General features: G+C 34.3%; 4 protein-coding genes across 5 annotated transcripts; all 4 read left to right on the forward strand.

The window, feature by feature from the left end:
• The first annotated feature begins 672 nt into the window (after positions 1 to 672).
• Positions 673 to 1,510, forward strand: LOC147548270 (monothiol glutaredoxin-S3-like). The gene has a single exon (XM_086668509.1). It carries the CDS (start codon positions 813 to 815, stop codon positions 1,119 to 1,121), a length of 309 nt encoding a protein of 102 aa, XP_086524635.1. The 5' UTR covers positions 673 to 812; the 3' UTR covers positions 1,122 to 1,510.
• Positions 1,511 to 5,876: 4,366 nt separating this feature from the next.
• On the forward strand, positions 5,877 to 6,693 carry LOC147548271 (monothiol glutaredoxin-S3-like). Its single transcript, XM_086668759.1, has one exon. It carries the CDS (start codon positions 5,996 to 5,998, stop codon positions 6,302 to 6,304), a length of 309 nt encoding a protein of 102 aa, XP_086524885.1. The 5' UTR covers positions 5,877 to 5,995; the 3' UTR covers positions 6,305 to 6,693.
• A 4,354-nt stretch (positions 6,694 to 11,047) lies between these two features.
• On the forward strand, positions 11,048 to 21,103 carry LOC147548272 (helicase-like transcription factor CHR28). Of its 2 annotated transcripts, none has more exons than XM_086669892.1 (11): positions 11,048 to 11,443; positions 13,172 to 13,383; positions 13,488 to 14,125; positions 15,012 to 15,083; positions 15,223 to 15,300; positions 15,400 to 16,282; positions 17,434 to 17,564; positions 18,357 to 18,578; positions 19,043 to 19,624; positions 19,751 to 19,960; positions 20,773 to 21,103. In XM_086669892.1, exons 2-11 carry the CDS (start codon positions 13,242 to 13,244, stop codon positions 20,872 to 20,874), a joined length of 3,060 nt encoding a protein of 1,019 aa, XP_086526018.1. In that variant the 5' UTR covers positions 11,048 to 11,443; positions 13,172 to 13,241; the 3' UTR covers positions 20,875 to 21,103. The 2 variants fall into 2 exon arrangements, with proteins under 2 accessions (XP_086526018.1, XP_086526017.1); XM_086669891.1 differs by lacking the exon at positions 11,048 to 11,443 and adding an exon at positions 12,070 to 12,277.
• On the forward strand, positions 11,185 to 11,631 carry LOC147548273 (monothiol glutaredoxin-S3-like). The gene has a single exon (XM_086669893.1). The coding sequence runs from the start codon at positions 11,185 to 11,187 to the stop codon at positions 11,491 to 11,493; it is 309 nt and encodes a 102-aa protein (XP_086526019.1). The 3' UTR covers positions 11,494 to 11,631.
• Positions 21,104 to 22,961: the final 1,858 nt, after the last annotated feature.

Consider the following 22,961-nt stretch of genomic DNA (forward strand, 5'->3'; position numbering starts at 1 on the left):
CCACGAAATCGGTAAGATCAGGAATAAATTCGACTACATCGCCTTCAAGCACATCTCGAGAAACAACAACAAAGATGCAGACAAGCTAGCAAAATGGGGTAGAAGGAAGATGGAAAGATCCACATGGTCGTCGACTCTATCTCTGGAGGAGGCTCTGTTGTAGTTTCGTTTTTTCCTTGTTTTCTCAAAAAAAAAAAAAAAAAAAGTCTGATACCAAGTAAGTCTAAACTAAAAGGCTACCTAAAATAACTAATGCATTTCTTATCAGACTCAACTTTATATTCACACTGAAGCAACTCAAATTTAAGGCATAAGAGAGAAAAACCTAGCAAAATAATCAACTCAAATAGCTACCGACTTTGATAAACAGCGATTAAGAAAAATCTTATCTTATAACATTATTCCCCAATACATGTGCTATTCTCAGATAACAATCAAAAAAGTTATCTATATCTTTATATCAACATTTTATGGTACGGTATACTAAAAATGAACAAGTACCCATTGAAAACAAATGGCTCTTTTTCATTAAATCCACCCAAATATCTAATAAGAATATTCTTCTTACTTTCTTCCTTTTTTGCTAACAAAATTACAAAAACCCAACTCTATGCCTTCTCTGTACTTGCCTATAAATAACCCATCATTCCAACCTCATTATTCATCACAATCAACACTTTGAATACTATTACAAACTTCATTACAAATACACACTTCACATTCTATCAAACTACCCAAGTTTCAGTTTTTCGTTTCGAGGCATTTACGACTTGAATAACATTTCCGAGTAGCATTTTCGATTGAGATTTGAGATGGAGAGAGTAACAAAGTTGGTTTCACAAAGAGCTGTTGTTATCTTTAGCAAGAACACATGTTGTATGAGTCATACAATCAAGACTCTATTTTATGATCTTGGTGTTAGTCCTGCAGTTTACGAGCTCGATGAAGATCCTAAGGGAAAGGAAATTGAGAAAGCGCTTATAAGGTTAGGGTGTAATCCAAGTGTACCAGCTGTGTTTATTGGTGGCAAGTTAGTTGGAGGAGCCAATGAAGTCATGACTCTTCATCTTAGTAATTCTCTAATTCCATTGCTCAAACAAGCAGGAGCTATATGGCTTTAATTAGTTCATCTTGAGATGATAATAATAATAATCCTTTATATATAGAGTTCATTATAATACACAATTTTCAAGTGTATTATATATGAAATAGCTCAATATATATACGATTATATCAACTAATTAACAAACCGGTCTAGCTATAATATATACTAAATTACCTCAATTTTCCAATAAAATATGGGTAATTAAGAATTTTGTACGAGTGTTATGGGCTAGCTAAGAATGTATATCTAGCTAGCTCAATATATTGTATTATATGTAATTTGTTTTTTGTTTTTTACTTGAAGTAATTATATGAAATGGGATGTAATATTGAGGGACTTTTGATGTATTTTCTCTCTATAAATTTTGATTATCTTAATAAGAAAGTTTAAAGTTTTGAACCTAAATGTTTAGTTTTTTGTTAATTTTGTATTAAGCAATTTTGAATTATTTTCATTTAAAAGTCTATTTGAATGTGGTTCGCTTTAACTGTCTTGCCCGACCCGGACCAAAATTTGATTTAGATTCAGGCTGGAGATACTATTAGGCTTGTATCAGCAATATGGGAGAGCTCATACACTTAACTCTTCAACCGACTTGCAACACCAAGAGATTTCTATCGTGTTTCAAATTAGTGTTTTCTATGTTTATGTTCTTACCGTTTAAAATAAAAATCTAATTTTTATGTAACATAAAAGGAGATGAATTAGCTATTCTCGAATGTCCATCCTCCTGTGAAGAAAGGATACGAACCTTGTCACATAAGAAAAGCTATTTCCGATAATCACAAGGGAGGATAAGTTAAAAAACCCAAAATTTGGATAATAGACGCAAACTTGAATGGAGTAATATTTTTTAAAAAAAAAAGCATTTAGAAAACTTACAATTTTACCATTGAAAATAAATTTTCCGCCAAAATCGACTGGAAAAACGTTTTTGAAAATTTGTAGACAAATCTTAGTTTTCTTTCAAAAATTTTGAAAATTTCCTACCAGATTTGTTTTTGCTCAAAAATTATTTTGCAAAAAGTTTTGCAATTTTTTTGCATTTGACAAATACGTTGGCTGACACTAAGTGCGGCAGCGCTTGGGGAGGGTATCCAGCGGTTAATTCTTGAAGATCAAAATGGTTTTGTGAGGAGACGTATGAAGTAGCTTTTCTTTGCTAGCTCCTATTTTGTTTGGTAGATGTTCTAGCTTGTAAGACCTTGGGTCTCTTTCTTTTCTTCTTGTTTTCTTGTTTGGATTTATGGTTTTCCTTTAAAACCTCCTGACTTTTGCAAACAAAAAAAAAGCCACTAACATTTTGGATAAAATATTTTTCAATTTGTTTTGCGAAGATAGAAATGGTTTCAATAGAAACATTTAGACTAATGCATTTTTAATTTGTTGTTTTGCAAAAACTTAAAATGATACGTGTATTATCCTTTGTATTTGATAAACCCGTTAGCGGAAAAATAATATTATCAATGCATTATATATCATGTTGTTAAGAACATTATTATATATTGGTCGTAAACATTTTATAACAAGTCAAAGACAATTATTTATGTTGTCAAGATTTTATAACAAGTCAAGATATTATTGTAAGTGTTGTCAAAGTTTATAATAACACAATTATATATGTTGTCAACAGCTTATAACAACATATTTATGTATCTAGTCAACACAGAAGAGTATAAAGGAGATTACGGAAAAATAGGGTTGTCTAGTTAACACCGTAATTATATATGTTGTCAACAGTTAAAAAAGTGTTCAAAATAGATTTTTTTTTACATCAATTTTCTCAGGTGATATTTTTGTCCTATTTAGACCTAGATTTTGGGTTTTTCATGCATTCCACAAAGATGCTCCCGTTCGAAAAAGGCCATAATTAAATAAACACGTAAAAGCGTCAATTTTTTTAAGAAAACATCTTGTAATTAGCAAAGTTTACCCCTCAAATAAAAGAATAGGTACGAAGTTATTGATAAAAATACATAAACGAAATGTGGTACAAGTCCAAAAATACAATATTAGGACTGACAATATACTGAAACAGAGAAAAAGTATGATCCGTAAATTTTATCTCTGCTCTGTGGATCACATTTTTATTTTGTAGACAAAATGTTTCGATTTGTAAATACATTTTGTAAAATATTTTCCGTATTTTTCTGTTATTTTTCACGCGTTTTTTATTTTTATTTTGTAGAATTTATTATTTGCACGCCGCAATTTTTAATCATGAACTACACATCTCAAGATTTAGATTACAGTAAAGAATATTTAGACGGCTCGTAAGTAAAGAATAAACAATAACATTTTTGTAAGTTTGTTGTTTCAATAAATGATAAAAGAATTCGGGTTTCTAACTAATTTTGTTTTTGTAAAACCAAAATTTTAGACCTTAAAATAAGGTTTTGTTGCGTTTTAGCTCCAGTTTGTGACCAACTCACAGTTTTAACTCCACAAGTGTCTGACATTTCAATTTCGCCCTCAAGGGTAAGAGAGATTTCAACTTTTTCTGAAACTATTTTTGGGGACAAAACTTGAATTAATTCCAATTTTTTAAATAACATAAACGCCACCTCATCTATCTTTCTCTCTTCTATTTCACCACATCTCTCTTTCACTTCATCTTTCTTGCCAAATCATCGTCTTCACCGTTGAAGGTCGTCGACCAACCATTTTTTCGACGACCTTCAAACTTAACAAAAATAATTACTTTTTTTTAATATCTTCTTCTTCCCTCTTCCTTCATCTTCTTCTCCTTTCTTTTTCCTCTTCTTCCCTCTCTCTTCTTCCTTCCCTCTCCCCCTCTCTCTCTCTCATCTTCTTCTTCTTATTCTCTCCCCATTTCTCTCTCTGAGCTCTCTACCGAGACCGGAGATTTGGTTCGTCAGACCTTCAAAGGTTAAAAAATATATTTTTTTTATTATGAGGTTTGAAGGTCGTCGAAAAAATAGTCGGTCGGCAACGTTTACCAGTGAAAACGGTGATGTGACGAGAAAGATGAAGTGGAGGAGAGAGGTGATGAATGGAAGAGAGAGGTGATGAATGGAAGAGAGAGGGAGAGTTGAGGTGGCGTTTATGTTTTTTTTTTTTTAGTTTTTGGAATTAATTCTATCTTGGCCTCCAAGGGTAGTTCCGAAAAAAGTTGAATTTTTTTTTGTCCCTTTTCCCTTGAGGACCAAGTCAAACTGTCAGACACTTATGGAGGCCAAACCGGTGAGTTGGTCACAAATTTGGGGCCAAAATGAATTTAACCCTTAAAATAAGGGTTTCAGATAAAATATATATACACACACTAGAGAGTGGAGACTAGAGAGAAACTAAACTTAATCTAATACAAAACGTAATTAGGTAACTGATTTGTCCGCTACTACAGGGTGTAGTGGTTAGACGCTGACTACGTTACTCGAAAGACCGACATTTGATTTCCATTGGTAATGAAAATCTATATGTTATGGATCTCAGAGTAAATTAAATAGGGTCTGGGGCTCTTCTCAGCGTACGATTCCTAAACATAAAAAAAGTATACGAATTAGTAAGAATGATACATGTGGCTTATTTGCGTGGCAAAATACAACATGCAAACCAGAATACCAAAATTCTCAAATTAACGAGCAAGGCTGGGGTTAAATTTTAGGATGTTTATTATTCGTCTGATTCAAGGGTCCATTAACTTGTTATAATGACTGACTTGATTTGATTTTAGCAGGCCCGTGGATGGGCCAGTGCGGGCAGGGTGCCCGCACTGGGCCCACCACGACAAGGGGCCCATTAGTTCTCTATCTCCTCTAGTTAAACGAGTTAATAAAATAAGACTATTATTACATCACTAGATGAGTAGTAGCTCAGTTGGTAAGTTTATTTTGTTTGTGCATAGGTGGTCTTGGGTTCAACTCCGCTAAAAGAAATTTTTTAATTTTTTTTTATGTAAGTTATGACACACAACTCTCTCTCTCTAGACCTCTCCCACTTTCAAATGTGAATTTATTTTTACAATTTTTTTCAATCAATCCATCTTTCTAAACTTTAATTTTAGATTGTGTGATAAAGAAAAATCGGAACTCTATTTTTTGTAAAATCCAATACAAATTAGAAGACTTTTACTTAGTCAGGATAATCACAGAGCACACCATTAATTGGGGCTCACAATGATTTATTATAACGTTGTACAGGTAAATTGTTTCAAATTTTGCTTATTACTTCGCGTGTAAATTTTTTTTCTTTCGAATTTGTGTAATTGGGCCCCGATTAAAGTTTGCCACTGGGCCCCAAAATTGTCAGCCACGGCCCTGGATTTTAGGTTTAATGGGATGCCAAGTAAGTCTAAACTAAGAGCCTACCTAAAATAACTAATATGCATTTTACACACGTCAGACTTTATATTCACACTGAAGCAACTCAAATTCAAGCCATAAGAAAGAAAAACCTAGCAAAATAATCAACTCAAATAGCTACCGACTTTCATAAACAGCGATTGAAAAAACTCTTATCTCATAACATTATTCCCCAATACATGTGCTATTCTCAGATAACATTCAAAAAAGTTATCTATATCTTTATATCAACGTTTTATGGTACCGTATGCTAAAAATGAACAAGTACCCATTGAAAACAAATGGCTCTTTTTCACTAAATCCACCCAAATATCTAATAAGAATATTCTTCTTACTTCCTTCCTTTTTTGCTAACAAAATTACAAAAAACCCAACTCTATCCCTTCTCTGTACTTGCCTATAAATAACCCATCATTCCAACCTCATTATTCATCACAATCAACACTTTGAATACTATTACAAACTTCATTACAAATACACACTTTCTATCAAACTACCCAAGTTTCCGTTTTTCGTTTAGAGGTATTTTTGACTCGAATAACATTTTTGAATAACATTTTTGGTAGAGATGGAGAGAGTCACAAAGTTGGTGTCACAAAGAGCTGTTGTTATCTTTAGCAAGAATACATGTTGTATGAGTCATACAATCAAGACTCTTTTTTATGATCTTGGTGTTAGTCCTGCAGTTTACGAGCTTGATGAAGACCCTAAGGGAAAGGAAATTGAGAAAGCGCTTATAAGGTTAGGGTGTAATCCAAGTGTACCGGCTGTGTTTATTGGTGGCAAGTTAGTTGGAGGAGCTAATGAAGTCATGACTCTTCATCTTAGTAATTCTCTAATTCCATTGCTCAAACAAGCAGGAGCTATATGGCTTTAATTAGTTGAATTAGTTAATCTTGAGATAATAATAATAATCCTTTATATATAGAGTTTATTATAATACACAATTTTCAAGTGTATTATATATGAAATAGCTCAATATATATACGATTATATCAACTAATTAACAAACCGGTCTAGCTATAATATATACTAAATTACCTCAATTTTCCAATAAAATATGGGTAATTAAGAATTTTGTACGAGTGTTATGGGCTAGCTAAGAATGTATATCTAGCTAGCTCAATATATTGTATTATATGTAATTTGTTTTTTGTTTTTTACTTGAAGTAATTATATGAAATGGGATGTAATATTGAGGGACTTTTGATGTATTTTCTCTCTATAAATTTTGATTATCTTAATAAGAAAGTTTAAAGTTTTGAACCTAAATGTTTAGTTTTTTGTTAATTTTGTATTAAGCAATTTTGAATTATTTTCATTTAAAAGTCTATTTGAATGTGGTTCGCTTTAACTGTCTTGCCCGACCCGGACCAAAATTTGATTTAGATTCAGGCTGGAGATACTATTAGGCTTGTATCAGCAATATGGGAGAGCTCATACACTTAACTCTTCAACCGACTTGCAACACCAAGAGATTTCTATCGTGTTTCAAATTAGTGTTTTCTATGTTTATGTTCTTACCGTTTAAAATAAAAATCTAATTTTTATGTAACATAAAAGGAGATGAATTAGCTATTCTCGAATGTCCATCCTCCTGTGAAGAAAGGATACGAACCTTGTCACATAAGAAAAGCTATTTCCGATAATCACAAGGGAGGATAAGTTAAAAAACCCAAAATTTGGATAATAGACGCAAACTTGAATGGAGTAATATTTTTTTTAAAAAAAAGCATTTAGAAAACTTACAATTTTACCATTGAAAATAAATTTTCCGCCAAAATCGACTGGAAAAACGTTTTTGAAAATTTGTAGACAAATCTTAGTTTTCTTTCAAAAATTTTGAAAATTTCCTACCAGATTTGTTTTTGCTCAAAAATTATTTTGCAAAAAGTTTTGCAATTTTTTTGCATTTGACAAATACGTTGGCTGACACTAAGTGCGGCAGCGCTTGGGGAGGGTATCCAGCGGTTAATTCTTGAAGATCAAAATGGTTTTGTGAGGAGACGTATGAAGTAGCTTTTCTTTGCTAGCTCCTATTTTGTTTGGTAGATGTTCTAGCTTGTAAGACCTTGGGTCTCTTTCTTTTCTTCTTGTTTTCTTGTTTGGATTTATGGTTTTCCTTTAAAACCTCCTGACTTTTGCAAACAAAAAAAAAGCCACTAACATTTTGGATAAAATATTTTTCAATTTGTTTTGCGAAGATAGAAATGGTTTCAATAGAAACATTTAGACTAATGCATTTTTAATTTGTTGTTTTGCAAAAACTTAAAATGATACGTGTATTATCCTTTGTATTTGATAAACCCGTTAGCGGAAAAATAATATTATCAATGCATTATATATCATGTTGTTAAGAACATTATTATATATTGGTCGTAAACATTTTATAACAAGTCAAAGACAATTATTTATGTTGTCAAGATTTTATAACAAGTCAAGATATTATTGTAAGTGTTGTCAAAGTTTATAATAACACAATTATATATGTTGTCAACAGCTTATAACAACATATTTATGTATCTAGTCAACACAGAAGAGTATAAAGGAGATTACGGAAAAATAGGGTTGTCTAGTTAACACCGTAATTATATATGTTGTCAACAGTTAAAAAAGTGTTCAAAATAGATTTTTTTTTACATCAATTTTCTCAGGTGATATTTTTGTCCTATTTAGACCTAGATTTTGGGTTTTTCATGCATTCCACAAAGATGCTCCCGTTCGAAAAAGGCCATAATTAAATAAACACGTAAAAGCGTCAATTTTTTTAAGAAAACATCTTGTAATTAGCAAAGTTTACCCCTCAAATAAAAGAATAGGTACGAAGTTATTGATAAAAATACATAAACGAAATGTGGTACAAGTCCAAAAATACAATATTAGGACTGACAATATACTGAAACAGAGAAAAAGTATGATCCGTAAATTTTATCTCTGCTCTGTGGATCACATTTTTATTTTGTAGACAAAATGTTTCGATTTGTAAATACATTTTGTAAAATATTTTCCGTATTTTTCTGTTATTTTTCACGCGTTTTTTATTTTTATTTTGTAGAATTTATTATTTGCACGCCGCAATTTTTAATCATGAACTACACATCTCAAGATTTAGATTACAGTAAAGAATATTTAGACGGCTCGTAAGTAAAGAATAAACAATAACATTTTTGTAAGTTTGTTGTTTCAATAAATGATAAAAGAATTCGGGTTTCTAACTAATTTTGTTTTTGTAAAACCAAAATTTTAGACCTTAAAATAAGGTTTTGTTGCGTTTTAGCTCCAGTTTGTGACCAACTCACAGTTTTAACTCCACAAGTGTCTGACATTTCAATTTCGCCCTCAAGGGTAAGAGAGATTTCAACTTTTTCTGAAACTATTTTTGGGGACAAAACTTGAATTAATTCCAATTTTTTAAATAACATAAACGCCACCTCATCTATCTTTCTCTCTTCTATTTCACCACATCTCTCTTTCACTTCATCTTTCTTGCCAAATCATCGTCTTCACCGTTGAAGGTCGTCGACCAACCATTTTTTCGACGACCTTCAAACTTAACAAAAATAATTACTTTTTTTTAATATCTTCTTCTTCCCTCTTCCTTCATCTTCTTCTCCTTTCTTTTTCCTCTTCTTCCCTCTCTCTTCTTCCTTCCCTCTCCCCCTCTCTCTCTCTCATCTTCTTCTTCTTATTCTCTCCCCATTTCTCTCTCTGAGCTCTCTACCGAGACCGGAGATTTGGTTCGTCAGACCTTCAAAGGTTAAAAAATATATTTTTTTTATTATGAGGTTTGAAGGTCGTCGAAAAAATAGTCGGTCGGCAACGTTTACCAGTGAAAACGGTGATGTGACGAGAAAGATGAAGTGGAGGAGAGAGGTGATGAATGGAAGAGAGAGGTGATGAATGGAAGAGAGAGGGAGAGTTGAGGTGGCGTTTATGTTTTTTTTTTTTTAGTTTTTGGAATTAATTCTATTTTGGCCTCCAAGGGTAGTTCCGAAAAAAGTTGAATTTTTTTTTGTCCCTTTTCCCTTGAGGACCAAGTCAAACTGTCAGACACTTATGGAGGCCAAACCGGTGAGTTGGTCACAAATTTGGGGCCAAAATGAATTTAACCCTTAAAATAAGGGTTTCAGATAAAATATATATACACACACTAGAGAGTGGAGACTAGAGAGAAACTAAACTTAATCTAATACAAAACGTAATTAGGTAACTGATTTGTCCGCTACTACAGGGTGTAGTGGTTAGACGCTGACTCCGTTACTCGAAAGACCGACATTTGATTTCCATTGGTAATGAAAATCTATATGTTATGGATCTCAGAGTAAATTAAATAGGGTCTGGGGCTCTTCTCAGCGTACGATTCCTAAACATAAAAAAAGTATACGAATTAGTAAGAATGATACATGTGGCTTATTTGCGTGGCAAAATACAACATGCAAACCAGAATACCAAAATTCTCAAATTAACGAGCAAGGCTGGGGTTAAATTTTAGGATGTTTATTATTCGTCTGATTCAAGGGTCCATTAACTTGTTATAATGACTGACTTGATTTGATTTTAGCAGGCCCGTGGATGGGCCAGTGCGGGCAGGGTGCCCGCACTGGGCCCACCACGACAAGGGGCCCATTAGTTCTCTATCTCCTCTAGTTAAACGAGTTAATAAAATAAGACTATTATTACATCACTAGATGAGTAGTAGCTCAGTTGGTAAGTTTATTTTGTTTGTGCATAGGTGGTCTTGGGTTCAACTCCGCTAAAAGAAATTTTTTAATTTTTTTTTATGTAAGTTATGACACACAACTCTCTCTCTCTAGACCTCTCCCACTTTCAAATGTGAATTTATTTTTACAATTTTTTTCAATCAATCCATCTTTCTAAACTTTAATTTTAGATTGTGTGATAAAGAAAAATCGGAACTCTATTTTTTGTAAAATCCAATACAAATTAGAAGACTTTTACTTAGTCAGGATAATCACAGAGCACACCATTAATTGGGGCTCACAATGATTTATTATAACGTTGTACAGGTAAATTGTTTCAAATTTTGCTTATTACTTCGCGTGTAAATTTTTTTTCTTTCAAATTTGTGTAATTGGGCCCCGATTAAAGTTTGCCACTGGGCCCCAAAATTGTCAGCCACGGCCCTGGATTTTAGGTTTAATGGGATGCCAAGTAAGTCTAAACTAAGAGCCTACCTAAAATAACTAATATGCATTTTACACACGTCAGACTTTATATTCACACTGAAGCAACTCAAATTCAAGCCATAAGAAAGAAAAACCTAGCAAAATAATCAACTCAAATAGCTACCGACTTTCATAAACAGCGATTGAAAAAACTCTTATCTCATAACATTATTCCCCAATACATGTGATATTCTCAGATAACATTCAAAAAAGTTATCTATATCTTTATATCAACATTTTATGGTACCGTATGCTAAAAATGAACAAGTACCCATTGAAAACAAATGGCTCTTTTTCACTAAATCCACCCAAATATCTAATAAGAATATTCTTCTTACTTCCTTCCTTTTTTGCTAACAAAATTACAAAAAACCCAACTCTATCCCTTCTCTGTACTTGCCTATAAATAACCCATCATTCCAACCTCATTATTCATCACAATCAACACTTTGAATACTATTACAAACTTCATTACAAATACACACTTTCTATCAAACTACCCAAGTTTCCGTTTTCCGTTTAGAGGTATTTTTGACTCGAATAACATTTTTGAATAACATTTTTGGTAGAGATGGAGAGAGTCACAAAGTTGGTGTCACAAAGAGCTGTTGTTATCTTTAGCAAGAATACATGTTGTATGAGTCATACAATCAAGACTCTTTTTTATGATCTTGGTGTTAGTCCTGCAGTTTACGAGCTTGATGAAGACCCTAAGGGAAAGGAAATTGAGAAAGCGCTTATAAGGTTAGGGTGTAATCCAAGTGTACCGGCTGTGTTTATTGGTGGCAAGTTAGTTGGAGGAGCTAATGAAGTCATGACTCTTCATCTTAGTAATTCTCTAATTCCATTGCTCAAACAAGCAGGAGCTATATGGCTTTAATTAGTTGAATTAGTTAATCTTGAGATAATAATAATAATCCTTTATATATAGAGTTTATTATAATACACAATTTTCAAGTGTATTATATATGAAATAACTCAATATATATACGATTATATCAACTAATTAACAAACTATTTCAACAAAAAAAAAAACTAATTAACAAACGGTGTTAGCTATATTATAGTATATATAAATTACCACAATTTTCCAATAAATTATGGGTAATTAAAAATTTTGTACTGAATGTTACGGGCTAGCTAAGAATATATATCTAGCTAGCTCGCCATATTATATTATATGAGGGACTTTTGATGTATTTTCTCTCTATAAATTTTGATTATCTTAATAATAAAGTTTAGAGGTTTGAACCTAAATGTTAATTTTTTGTTAATTTTGTATTAATAAATTTGAAATAATACCAAGTCTTTTGAGACGGATTTAGACTGTCACAAAATTTCCTCTGGATCGGTGTTGGCTCGGAAGCATAGGGCCGATTCGGGTTAGTCAGTCAGCTCCATCTGGTTAAAAACCCGCGAAAATGTAGATTGATCTATTAAAATTTTGAAAACCCGCGAATATTACCAAAAATTTCGAAATATAAACTCCCCCCCTCTCTCTATCTCTCTCATTTCCTCTGGTGAAATTAGGGTTTGAAGGAAAGCTATCGTCCCGGAGTTCAGTTGCATTTTAGGTCGAAGGCATTCAATATAGTGGATAGTTGTAACTGACTGTTGATTTAGTAAAGAAATCTACAAGCTTTTGAATGTTTTCTCCTCTGATCGTGAGTTCAGTTGTTCAATCCATCACTATTTCTTCTCTTTCTTCTGATCTTTCATATTTTGTATTACTGTATCTGAATAGACTGAATTTGATCTCTTCTGCTATCCAATTTCTGTAATTGGTTTCTAGTTTGATTGTTTAGAAAAAGTTCTCTCTTTGAGAACAATGTACTTCAACTTACTACAGTCTAACTTTGCAGCGACAGTGTTTATGTTTGTTTGTATATTATGTAAATATTTTAGCAGTTCAGCCCATTTTCTAGGGTTTTAAAAGTTCAGTGTAGAAACTAATTTGCTCTTGCTCACTGCGTACCCTTTTTGAGTGGGTTCGTGATCCAGTACCCGAAATTAGCACCGGAATTTTTAGTCTTAATTAACTCATTTTTTTTTTGCAAAAATCTATGCACTCGATGACTCGACTAGTTGAGTAGTTAACTACATGATTTTTGTAAGTTTGATGGAGGTAGGATGTATGAGAGCAGGTGTATCTATTATAAATGCATCATAAAGAATATATATTTCTGGGAAAGTAGTCCAAAACATATTGCAATAGAAAATGGTGTACTGAAGAAGTATACCCCTAGCGTACCCGATACTCACATTGTAGCATACCGCGTACCGGTACCCATACCGTGTACCGGAGCAATCCGCGTACCATGTAATATGGATGTGTCTCTCTGGTATAAAGGCACACATTATCTGTCTTACTCTTCTGGGAGTTCTTGCACTCCTTTTAGAGGACTGATTATATAAAATATTGAAAGATCGCATGACTTTGATAGATTAGAATACTGAGTGCTTGGGGACTCTGTAAAACATTTCATAGAAATCTCTTTGAGTTGTTTCGCTAGATGACTAAAGATCCACACAAGCTGACTACTTTCTTTCACTTGCAGTATCCCGATTGAAGCTTGGAACATTATTGATTATTTTAGTGACTGTCAGAAGAGAAACCATTCAATTTACATGGCTCAAGTAGATCATATAGAGTTAGTTTCTTCAGATAGTGAAAATGAAAGAGAAGATGGTGTGCAAAAGGAATCATCATCTCCAATTGGACGTGCTGCTTCTGGCATCCCAGTAGAGCTTCTGTCTTCAACTTCAAAAAGTAAAATTCACCATCTTAAGCATGAAAAACTTGCTGAGATCTCATTATCAATGTGTTTTTTCTTTCTTTATTTTGAGGCGAGTAGCTGTTGCTTTCAATTTCAGGACTAGATGTACCATCTCAGAAGCTTCCATTGCCTAAAGGAGCATCTGTAGTCATTGATGTTATAGACATTGATCACGATTGTCGTGCAGAAGTCCATCCATGCCAAGATAATGCAATTACCCGGACAAATGATATAAAATACCCGAAAGTGACTTCCCACAGGGGTCATTTAGTGAATGGGATATTTATTGAAGATATTGATGATACCGTGGACTCTAACTGCATTGAGGTGTATGATGTTGATGTTAGAAAGCCTTCGTCACTGGAAAATCAAAGTAGATGTCTTCCGCCTTCTAGGCAACCATCTCCATCAACTGGTAAATCAAATGCTTCTATGCAGAGTGGCCGCAGCTTTCAGATCCCTGAGACTGGTGACAAATCATACGGTACAGTGGTGACAAACTTAGGTGTCCACAAGGTTTATAGCAAAACTCATTTTGGTAGCATAGATGATGAAGATGTTATTATGTATAAACATACGGTACATAATACAAACAGGGATCTATGTCCGTCTGGAATGAACGGAAAGTCTCATCCTAGTCCAGAGGCTGCTGCTTTAAGTAATTCTGCATATCATTCGGGAGAAGAAAGGTTCAAAGAAGTTGACGAGAGACTAGTTTATCAGGCTGCTTTGCAGGTATTCTCACATATTCCTCTCTTATGGTGTGGGGATAATGTATCAATTATCATTGTCATAAGATCTTCTTTTTTTGCCTTTTTATGTGAAAACGAATCTCAGCAATGGTTTTGGTCAATAACAAGGCACCAGTGTTTACTCGCTTTATTTAGTAATATGTAATTTTGTAAATTTAAATTGATTACAAAAGATCAGGTGGAATCAATACAAGCGATACATAAAGGAGTATAGTTAATTACAATTAGTTGGTACAGTTAACTGAACAGGAGGTGATGGTTTTTATTGGTCAATGGGTTCTCTTATATGCCGAACAGCCGAGCTAATTTAATTTATTTATATTCCTGCATTTGCTGACTTCCTCTTGTCTATTTTGACGAGTTTAATTCCGTGAGACATAAGTACCTTATAATTAAGCAACCATGATGTGGGTTTTAGTCCATATAACATCGATACTCCTTTTGATTATTTTTTTCCGCCTAAGACACTCTAGTAATTGGACGACTCGTATGGGATACTCTGCTGATCCATTGACTTTAGTAGGCGAAATGTGAGATTTCAGATCTGTTTGTACATCTCGTGGGAACGTGCAAACAATCGTGTTATAACTATAAAATGCAGCTCTAGGTTGACCTAATTTTTGTGTAATGTACATGGCTGGACTTGCTCCAAAAGTAAAAGAAAATCATAAGTGAAAATGATGAACCAAATAACTAAGACCAAGAATATTGGTTATAAAATCGCAACCCTATACAGTCTACACTTGCCTTTTCTACTTGCTATGTTGAATATATCTTACTGTGCTGATATCCGACATATGTCCCCGTTACCTGTTGTTTGCCCTGTAAAACTTGTTAGTTTAGTGAACTTTGTTTGTGGTTTCTTGCAGGATTTTTATCAGCCAAAAGAAGAAGCAACATTACCAGATGGTCTCATGACTATTCCGCTCTTAAGGCATCAGGTCTTTTAACTATATCTATAGCAGTTTCTTGCTCTTGCTCGAAATGAGAAAGACTATCTATAGCTGTATTTAAAATTCTCTAATAGTTATTTAATGTTTTTTTCTTCATTACATTGTTATAGTCCATCTTACTTTACAGAAAATTGCCTTGGCATGGATGACTCGAAAGGAGACAACTGGCCTGCAATGTTCAGGTGGAATTTTAGCAGATGATCAGGTACACTGTCTGGGCGAAATTGAACCCCTAGATTTTTGTTAGAGTTTCTTCTCATCTTTCTCAAATTAAATGCCGTCTCAGAATGCCACTCCTTGACAGGGACTTGGTAAGACTATATCGATGATTGCTCTTATACAAACACAGAGACATCTCCAGTCAAAAAAAATATCAGGTGGCCAACAGAACAATGAAGCAGGCGTTTTGGATGTGTCTGATAATGATGAACCAGGAAGCATAATGCGGATTGGAGAATGTGATGATCTAAAAATGATCCCAGAGGTGAGTGTAGCTGCATTCGCATTCCGTAAAGGTAGGCCAGCAGGAGGTACCTTGGTTGTCTGTCCAGCTAGTATTCTTTGTCAGTGGGCCAAGGAACTGGAGGACAAGGTTGCAGATGGTGCTAAGCTTTCAGTTTTAGTTTATCACGGAGGGACCAGGACAAAGGATCCTGCAGAATTGGCTAAATATGATGTGGTTCTCACCACGTACTCTATTGTAGCTAATGAAGTTCCTAATGAGCGCTTAATTGAAGATGACGGTGAAGATCCAGAAAATGAAAAATATGGAAAATCTTCAAAATTCTCAACTAACAAGAAAAGAAAAAATAACGCTGATAAGAAGGGGAGGAAAGTAAAGAAAAAAACGGACGGTTCCTCTTCTGACGTTAGAAGTGGCCCTCTAGCATCGGTGGGCTGGTTCAGAGTTATTCTGGACGAAGCTCAAGTAATTAAAAACCATAGAACTCAAGCAGCTAGAGCTTGTTGTGGCCTTCGAGCCAAAAGAAGGTGGTGTTTATCAGGAACTCCTATACAAAATAAAATTGATGATCTATACAGCTATTTCAGATTTCTGAAATATGAGCCATATGCGGTCTATAAGATGTTCTGTTCTTTGATAAAGTACCCAACATGCAGAAGATCAAGTGAGGGTTACGAGAAGCTTCAAGCAGTGTTGAGGACCATATTGCTACGTCGTACAAAAGGTGACCTCCTATTCTTTCTTTGCAAACTTCTCTCACTATGTAATTTAACTTTGCCTCTCTTCAAAATGATAATTAGTCTGCCAAGTTATTTTAATTCTCGAAGGGAGTTGACTTAGTCGCTTTAGCTGTGGATTCAAATAATTGGTATGAATAATTTAGCTTTTGTGAGCCTAGTCCTGCATAGGAAAAGGTAATCTAGTTACCAATAATATAATGTATAAGTCCTCTCCATTCATGAACAATTGGTTTTTGCCAATTAGGTTTGATTTGGATGACCACAAACTTTACAATTTTCTTATTTAGATGGTGCTATTTAGTGCTCAGTTATAGGTTCCTCCACCGTATGCACGTCTGATTTATGTGTTTTGACCATCTAGACTTAGAATGTTAAATATCAAAAGTTAAGTCCTCAATGATAATGAACAATCAGCAGCAATTGTTCTTTTACTGAACATCTCACAAAGAGTTCCCTGTATCTCTTTTCCTGCCTATTTCGTCCCTTGATCTATATTTCCTTTATGGACCAACTTTATGTTTCTTTTTTCTATATTTAATAAAGTCATGTGCAAACGGAAGTTTGTACTACAACCCTCCAACCTGAAGGCACGCTCTTTTGGCTCAGTGACTCATTTGGACTTTTAATACCATGGTGAATCCGTACTCCAGATTGTCAGCTTTATTACATCTTTCTCAAAAAAAAAATTTGTCATAACTCATAAGCCCTTGGGTTAGAACTTTTTTAATGGCTTCATGAGCATGCCACTGCTTGGATTTCATCCTCGTGATAAAAGAAATGCTCAAAACCAAAAACTATTTCGCATCTTCATCTAACTTTGAAATTCTTAACTCTAGTGTTCCAACTTCAATCACCAGTTGTGTTGTATGGTCCGGCATACTTAACCTCTTCGTTTTAAAAACTGCAGCAGTGTCTTATACTTCCCTATTAAGGAGTCTGCGGTCTTATTATGAAGTATTCTTACAACCTGTAGGTTTTATGGTTCCATAGAATCTTCTGATGTGCTCCTTTTATGCATAAAGTTTATGTGCAAGAAACAGAACAATAGAACTACAAACCTGGCCCGAACACAGGCATATGAAATTATCTTTAAAGCAAGCTGTCTTATGCTTAATAACGTTACATGTGTGGACAGAAACATTAATAGATGGGATGCCAATTATTACATTACCACCGAAAAAAATATGTTTAGTGAAGGTAGAGTTCACCGTCAAGGAGCGAGCCTACTATGCAAAGTTAGAAGCAGATTCATGCTTACAGTTCAAGGTAATCACTGTGCTTCTATACATTTGATTATGTATTTAGTTATTTCTAAATTGCAGTATCGAGATACCTTTCGTGTTACATCGACCAAGTCACTTTGCTGGTTATTGGATCCAATGGAGGATTTGCGAAAGTAAGACATGGTTGAACTGCAATTGACTGGCAACAAATCTGTTGTATCGATTTGATGGAATTTTACAGGGTTAGGAGATTATATAAAAAGGAAATGTGGAACAAGTTTTTTTTTGTTCGTAACAGAGAACAAGTTTGACAACATTGGACATGAACCGTCCAGATTTGGACATTTTAAAAAATTTCACGTGATTGTTATTTGTGGAGATCTGCACACCTAAGTTATGGGGGAATGTAGGATCTTTCTAAAAATAAAATTTCACCTAGAGGTTATGTTTGCTGTGAAGGCTCTTGGGAGCTAACCTGCAGGCGTGGAAGAGTTGGAGTTTGAATGGTGTCTCTAAAATAGAAATTATGTAAAAAGAAGATGACATATAGCCCGATTAAAAGAGGTAAAATTGTTCAATGATTAAAATCAGTAGTCCCACTTGTTGTTATCTTTCCATGATGGACTTTTTAGTCTGATAAATCTCAAGTTTCTATAACATGATAGTGCAGTTAAGTTTGTGATAAACTGGAGCCCAGATACCTTCATTTTGAATATATTTTTCTCTTCGTTTCTTTTGTTTAATATTTCAGATTGACCGTACAGAATGTGCAATAGCAGTAATACCATAAACCATTTGTTTTTGCAAGCATTTTAAATTCACTTCTTCCTTGCAGGAATATGCTGAAGCCGGTACCATTAGTCAAAACTACGCAAATATTCTTTTGCTGCTTTTACGTCTCCGCCAGGCTTGTGATCATCCTCTTCTCGTTGAAGGTTTAGTTTCTAAATCTATTGGAAAAAAGTCTTTAGAGATGGCACAAAAACTCCCTAAGGATACTGTGCTTGGATTACTAAATATGTTGGAGAATTCTTCAGCAATATGCAGTAAATGTAGTGTAAGTTTGTTTTCGAACCTTGTAATTCTTTCACTATGTATACTTCCGCAGGACCTAGAAGCAACCACTGTAATTTCACATGTAACATTTGAATAGTTAAATGTACTTGTGTAAATTCCAAATATGGCCTAAGGTGATAACATCCAACGATGTAGCTGTTATGACTCAGGAGTCCATCTCGGGGATATATCTTTGTAGATAATCTTCTTTACAGATGTGAACCTTTTTTGTTGTTCAGCCATTCTATTCTTCCCTAAAATATTTGCCAGAGCCCAATAACAATCCCAAAATTATCTCAATCCACCAGGAAATCATTTGGTGCCAGTTCTTGGCAATGTTTTGGAGAAAAAAGATCAAGATTCTTCATTCTTACTCATCAATCTAGTTATTTTGATGGCTTCACGTGCTACAGAAGATTGAGATTATTATAAGAACTTTTCTGAATGTTTTTATCTCATTTTCAGGATCCGGCAGAGGATGCTGTTGTTACCTCGTGCAGCCACGTATTCTGCCATCAGTGTGTGGCTGAGCATTTAGCGAGTGACGATAATTCATGCCCTGCTCCTAATTGCAAAACACTTCTTAATGGGGATGTTGTTTTTTCTAAAGCCACACTAAGTAGATACATTTCCTCTGAGTTTCCAAGTAATGCCACACAAAGTAGATGTATTTCTTCAGAGGTTGCTAGTAATACCACCACTTCTTTGAGTCTTATTGGAAAATTCACGACTCCGCAAAATTCATATACTTCTTCTAAAATTAGAGCTCTCCTTGAGATTCTAAACTCCACATGCAAATTAAAGAATCTAAGTACAGGATGCAATGATACGAGATTATCGTCCGAAGTTCATGAAAATGGTACAGAATTTTCAAGCTCTCATCCGAAAGCACCAGCAAAAGCTATTGTTTTCTCGCAGTGGACTAGCATGCTGGATTTAGTCGAGATTCCACTAAACCAGTCTGGTCTAAAATACAGAAGACTCGACGGAACTATGACATTGGCTTCAAGAGACAAAGCCGTGAAAGATTTCATTGGTGATCCAGAGGTCAGATATTATAAACATGTGAAAAGATTCAAATGTCATTGCTGTTGTTTCCATTGTTGGATTTTTCTAGTTTGTTTTAACTTGGAAATATATCTCCATTTTGTCAAATAATTATTCGTATTGCAGGTGACTGTCATGTTGATGTCTCTTAAAGCAGGAAACCTTGGTCTGAACATGGTGGCCGCAACCCATGTTATTCTTCTCGATCTTTGGTGGAATCCGACAACTGAAGACCAAGCTATCGATCGGGCACATAGAATTGGTCAGACTCGTCCAGTGACAGTTTCACGTCTAACTGTCAGCAACACTGTTGAAGATCGAATATTAGCGCTTCAGGTTAGTTTCCTTTTTTTTTTTCAAATTCTCGCTTCACAGTTCTCTTGGATTTAGCAATATTATTGTCCTTTGTTTACCTCAGTTTTTTTGAAGACGCTAACTTTGATATAGTAGTAGGGTGGGTAGTTTTCTCCTAATGGACATTACTCCTTCCAATTTGGTTCCTAATTTCCTATCGATTTATTATGATTTTATTGGGATGATTTAGTCGTTTTATTTTTGTACAAACTGCCCTAGGTCTTTCTCTCTTCTAAAGTACTAGAGCTATAGTTAGAGATTTATTGATCCATTTAAAAGAGACATGCCGGTGTAACCTGCTTACTTATCTGCCGATCCACCTATCATAATTTAATCTATACATTAATTATTTCAAGTGAATGCTACTATTTTGGCCTTTTGAGTGCTTATATTTTCTTTTAGTTTGATCAAATTATCTTTATAGCTTATGAACGTCTAGATCACTGAAATGTCTCCACATTCCATTCGATGACTAAGTGAGTATTTGAGTTTAATGTTATCCTTAGAAAAGAATAAATGAACTGTATCAATGTTACTAGAGTTGCAAAGGCTAGAATTGGCTCTATTAGGATCAGGGTTGTAAAACTTGGACCATTTAATCTTCTTTGAATCAAGAATGCCAGTTTGTCAACAACCTTTGGTTGGAGTTGTTACCAAGTTGGTTTCCACCTCTAGGTCAAGGGGTCGAGAAACAGAGTCATACACCGTAAAGTATGCTGACCTTTCAAAAAGAGAATGCCAACTTCCACAAACTATTGATACTGAAAAATTCGACTCTTGAATTGAATTTGCAGGAAAAGAAAAGAAAGTTGGTTGCATCTGCCTTTGGTGAAGATCAAGCTGGAGGGCCAACCCAGCTGACAGTTGAAGATCTCAGATATCTATTCATGTTTTAAACAACATTGCTCTTCTGTTCTCTGCATTGAAGCAGCTTTTGTCGAAAACCCAGAGCCTCAATACGCAGACCCGTACTAATTGTTGTGTACAGATTTCAAAAGCTCTTACTAGGATTTAAATAGCTTTAGGTTTTTTGTATATCAGCTAGAAGAATGTAAATTCCTGTCAAATTTATTATCCGTGTCAGTAATCTGAATGCAATGAAACAAGATTAGCTAGGTTATTCTTCGTAGTTTTTTTATCAGTTTCTTGCATCTTTCAATTACTGGAGCTGGTATACAACTTTTTTTGGAAAATGCTTCTTCCAGACACTAATAAGTTGCACCCTTCTAGGACTCAGATTCCATATTATTAAAATCTGCCATAGACAAGTGAGCATTGAATATGTGGTGTGAGCTATTCTCAAGTGCACCAAAGTCCATTTTACGGCTAAATTTGCTTCAATAGTTTGTCCCTCGCCGTTTACTAAATGAATTCTTACATTTAATATATTAGAGGATTTGAAGTAGAGATTTAGACTGTCATGATATTATTTGAATTGGAATTTAGGGACCATAGTTCTTTCACAAAACTTTGGAGTTGACCCCCTATGATACGTAGTGTTTGATATTATGCCAACAACCGATCAGTAAATATGATCTTGACATTTTGAATATTTCTTTTTGTAGAGTAAGAATTTGACTCAAAAATTGATGTGACATATTTGTTGGATAATATTTATGAGGTGGGGTCTACCATTTTACTATGGGCATCGTGGGGACCATCACTTGTTGTGGAGACAACTCTTAAAGCTAATATTCAATTGCCACCCAAATTACTATAGAAATTTGTGAGTGGTGTAAACACCTGAGAGGAGTAGAGAAGGCTCTTCACACGCGCGCACACATACACGCGCGACGGACTTTGAGCTTGGGGAATATAAAAGAAAACTCATTTTGCTATCCGGAGTACTTTCTTTTTTTACTTAATCTTTTGTTAACTGAAAAAAAATCGTGGGATAAGTCATGATCCCACGATCTTCTTCGAGTTTATTTCCAACGGCCCTATCCTCTTGGCCACGTTTTCTAGTAGGTTACACCTTTCTCTGGAGGTATATTTTCTAGCCCAGTTACACAAAGAGAAACACAATGAAATTCTTCTTTTAAGTGCGAGAAGAAAATGGTAGCGGTGGGAAATCCTTGGAGAGTGACCAGAGAATACAATTTGCACCAAAATTGTTGCGAAATCACTTTAAGGACCGTCACTCCATACCACGATACAATGAACATCTTCCCTGGTTTTTCTAATTTATAGTTTTCCGTTGATCTAACTCATTCTTTATAACAATATTCTTAACCATTGTACTACAAACTTCTTCTTGTGTTGTTTTGGTAATACGAAAGATTTACAATGAAGAGCATAAGATTATACTATTGATGCAATGAGTGACACTTTAAGTAATTGTAGCCCTCCTGCTTTTACATACACATAATCACTATCCAAATCCTCAACTAAAACAGACATCATCTTGTACCAATCTTCTATTGTTAAGTGAAATCATAGTACCATTGTGGACAATGGTCTGGCTGCAGAGATTATCTTCTAATCACATTCAAAGAATGCACTCAATAATGACTTTTTCTTTTTTCAAGTTCTTTTTGACATACATTATGGGTTTAATGGCTCAAGAAATGAAGAAATTATTGTTACCAATTAAAAACCTATATATGTGTATTTCCTATTCTCTCAATGATCCAAATCTAAAGTAACACAGCTTCTCTGCTTTTGCTTATTGATTCTTCTCCTTTTTTTTTTCCTTATGTTCATTCAACTCCACTTTAATTATTGTGAGAGCTCTAAAGAGTTACCAAGAGGATTCGTGTTATCATTACACTTTTTTTCTTTTACATATAAATGTGGTAATTTAGTCTAATTTTCATTTGTACCACCATTAATTTACGAAACTTCGAGTTGAAATGAAATTTGGTCAAATTCCTTATAAATTTATTGTTTTGGTGAAGACGAATCATTCAATATTTTCTAGTTTTAACTTTTTAGGTATTTACGTAATTTGCAGTTGGTTTGCAACAAGTCAAAAAAAGACTGC

This window comes from Eschscholzia californica, unplaced genomic scaffold (assembly GCF_041429995.1).
Source record: "Eschscholzia californica isolate CP2 unplaced genomic scaffold, dmEscCali1.0.p SCAF_3, whole genome shotgun sequence".
NCBI classification, from domain to species: Eukaryota; Viridiplantae; Streptophyta; class Magnoliopsida; order Ranunculales; family Papaveraceae; genus Eschscholzia; species Eschscholzia californica.

What these genes read in the sequence shown, in the direction of transcription:
- LOC147548270 (XM_086668509.1), top strand. Translation starts at nt 813, where the DNA reads ATGGAGAGAGTAACAAAGTTGGTTTCACAAAGAGCTGTTGTTATCTTT.
- LOC147548271 (XM_086668759.1), top strand. Translation starts at nt 5,996, where the DNA reads ATGGAGAGAGTCACAAAGTTGGTGTCACAAAGAGCTGTTGTTATCTTT.
- LOC147548273 (XM_086669893.1), top strand. Translation starts at nt 11,185, where the DNA reads ATGGAGAGAGTCACAAAGTTGGTGTCACAAAGAGCTGTTGTTATCTTT.
- LOC147548272 (XM_086669892.1), top strand. Translation starts at nt 13,242, where the DNA reads ATGGCTCAAGTAGATCATATAGAGTTAGTTTCTTCAGATAGTGAAAAT. An exon ending in TTCCGCTCTTAAGGCATCAG is followed by an intron (nt 15,084 to 15,222) that starts GTCTTTTAACTA and finishes CTTACTTTACAG; the next exon opens with AAAATTGCCTTGGCATGGAT. An exon ending in ATTTCATTGGTGATCCAGAG is followed by an intron (nt 19,625 to 19,750) that starts GTCAGATATTAT and finishes TTCGTATTGCAG; the next exon opens with GTGACTGTCATGTTGATGTC.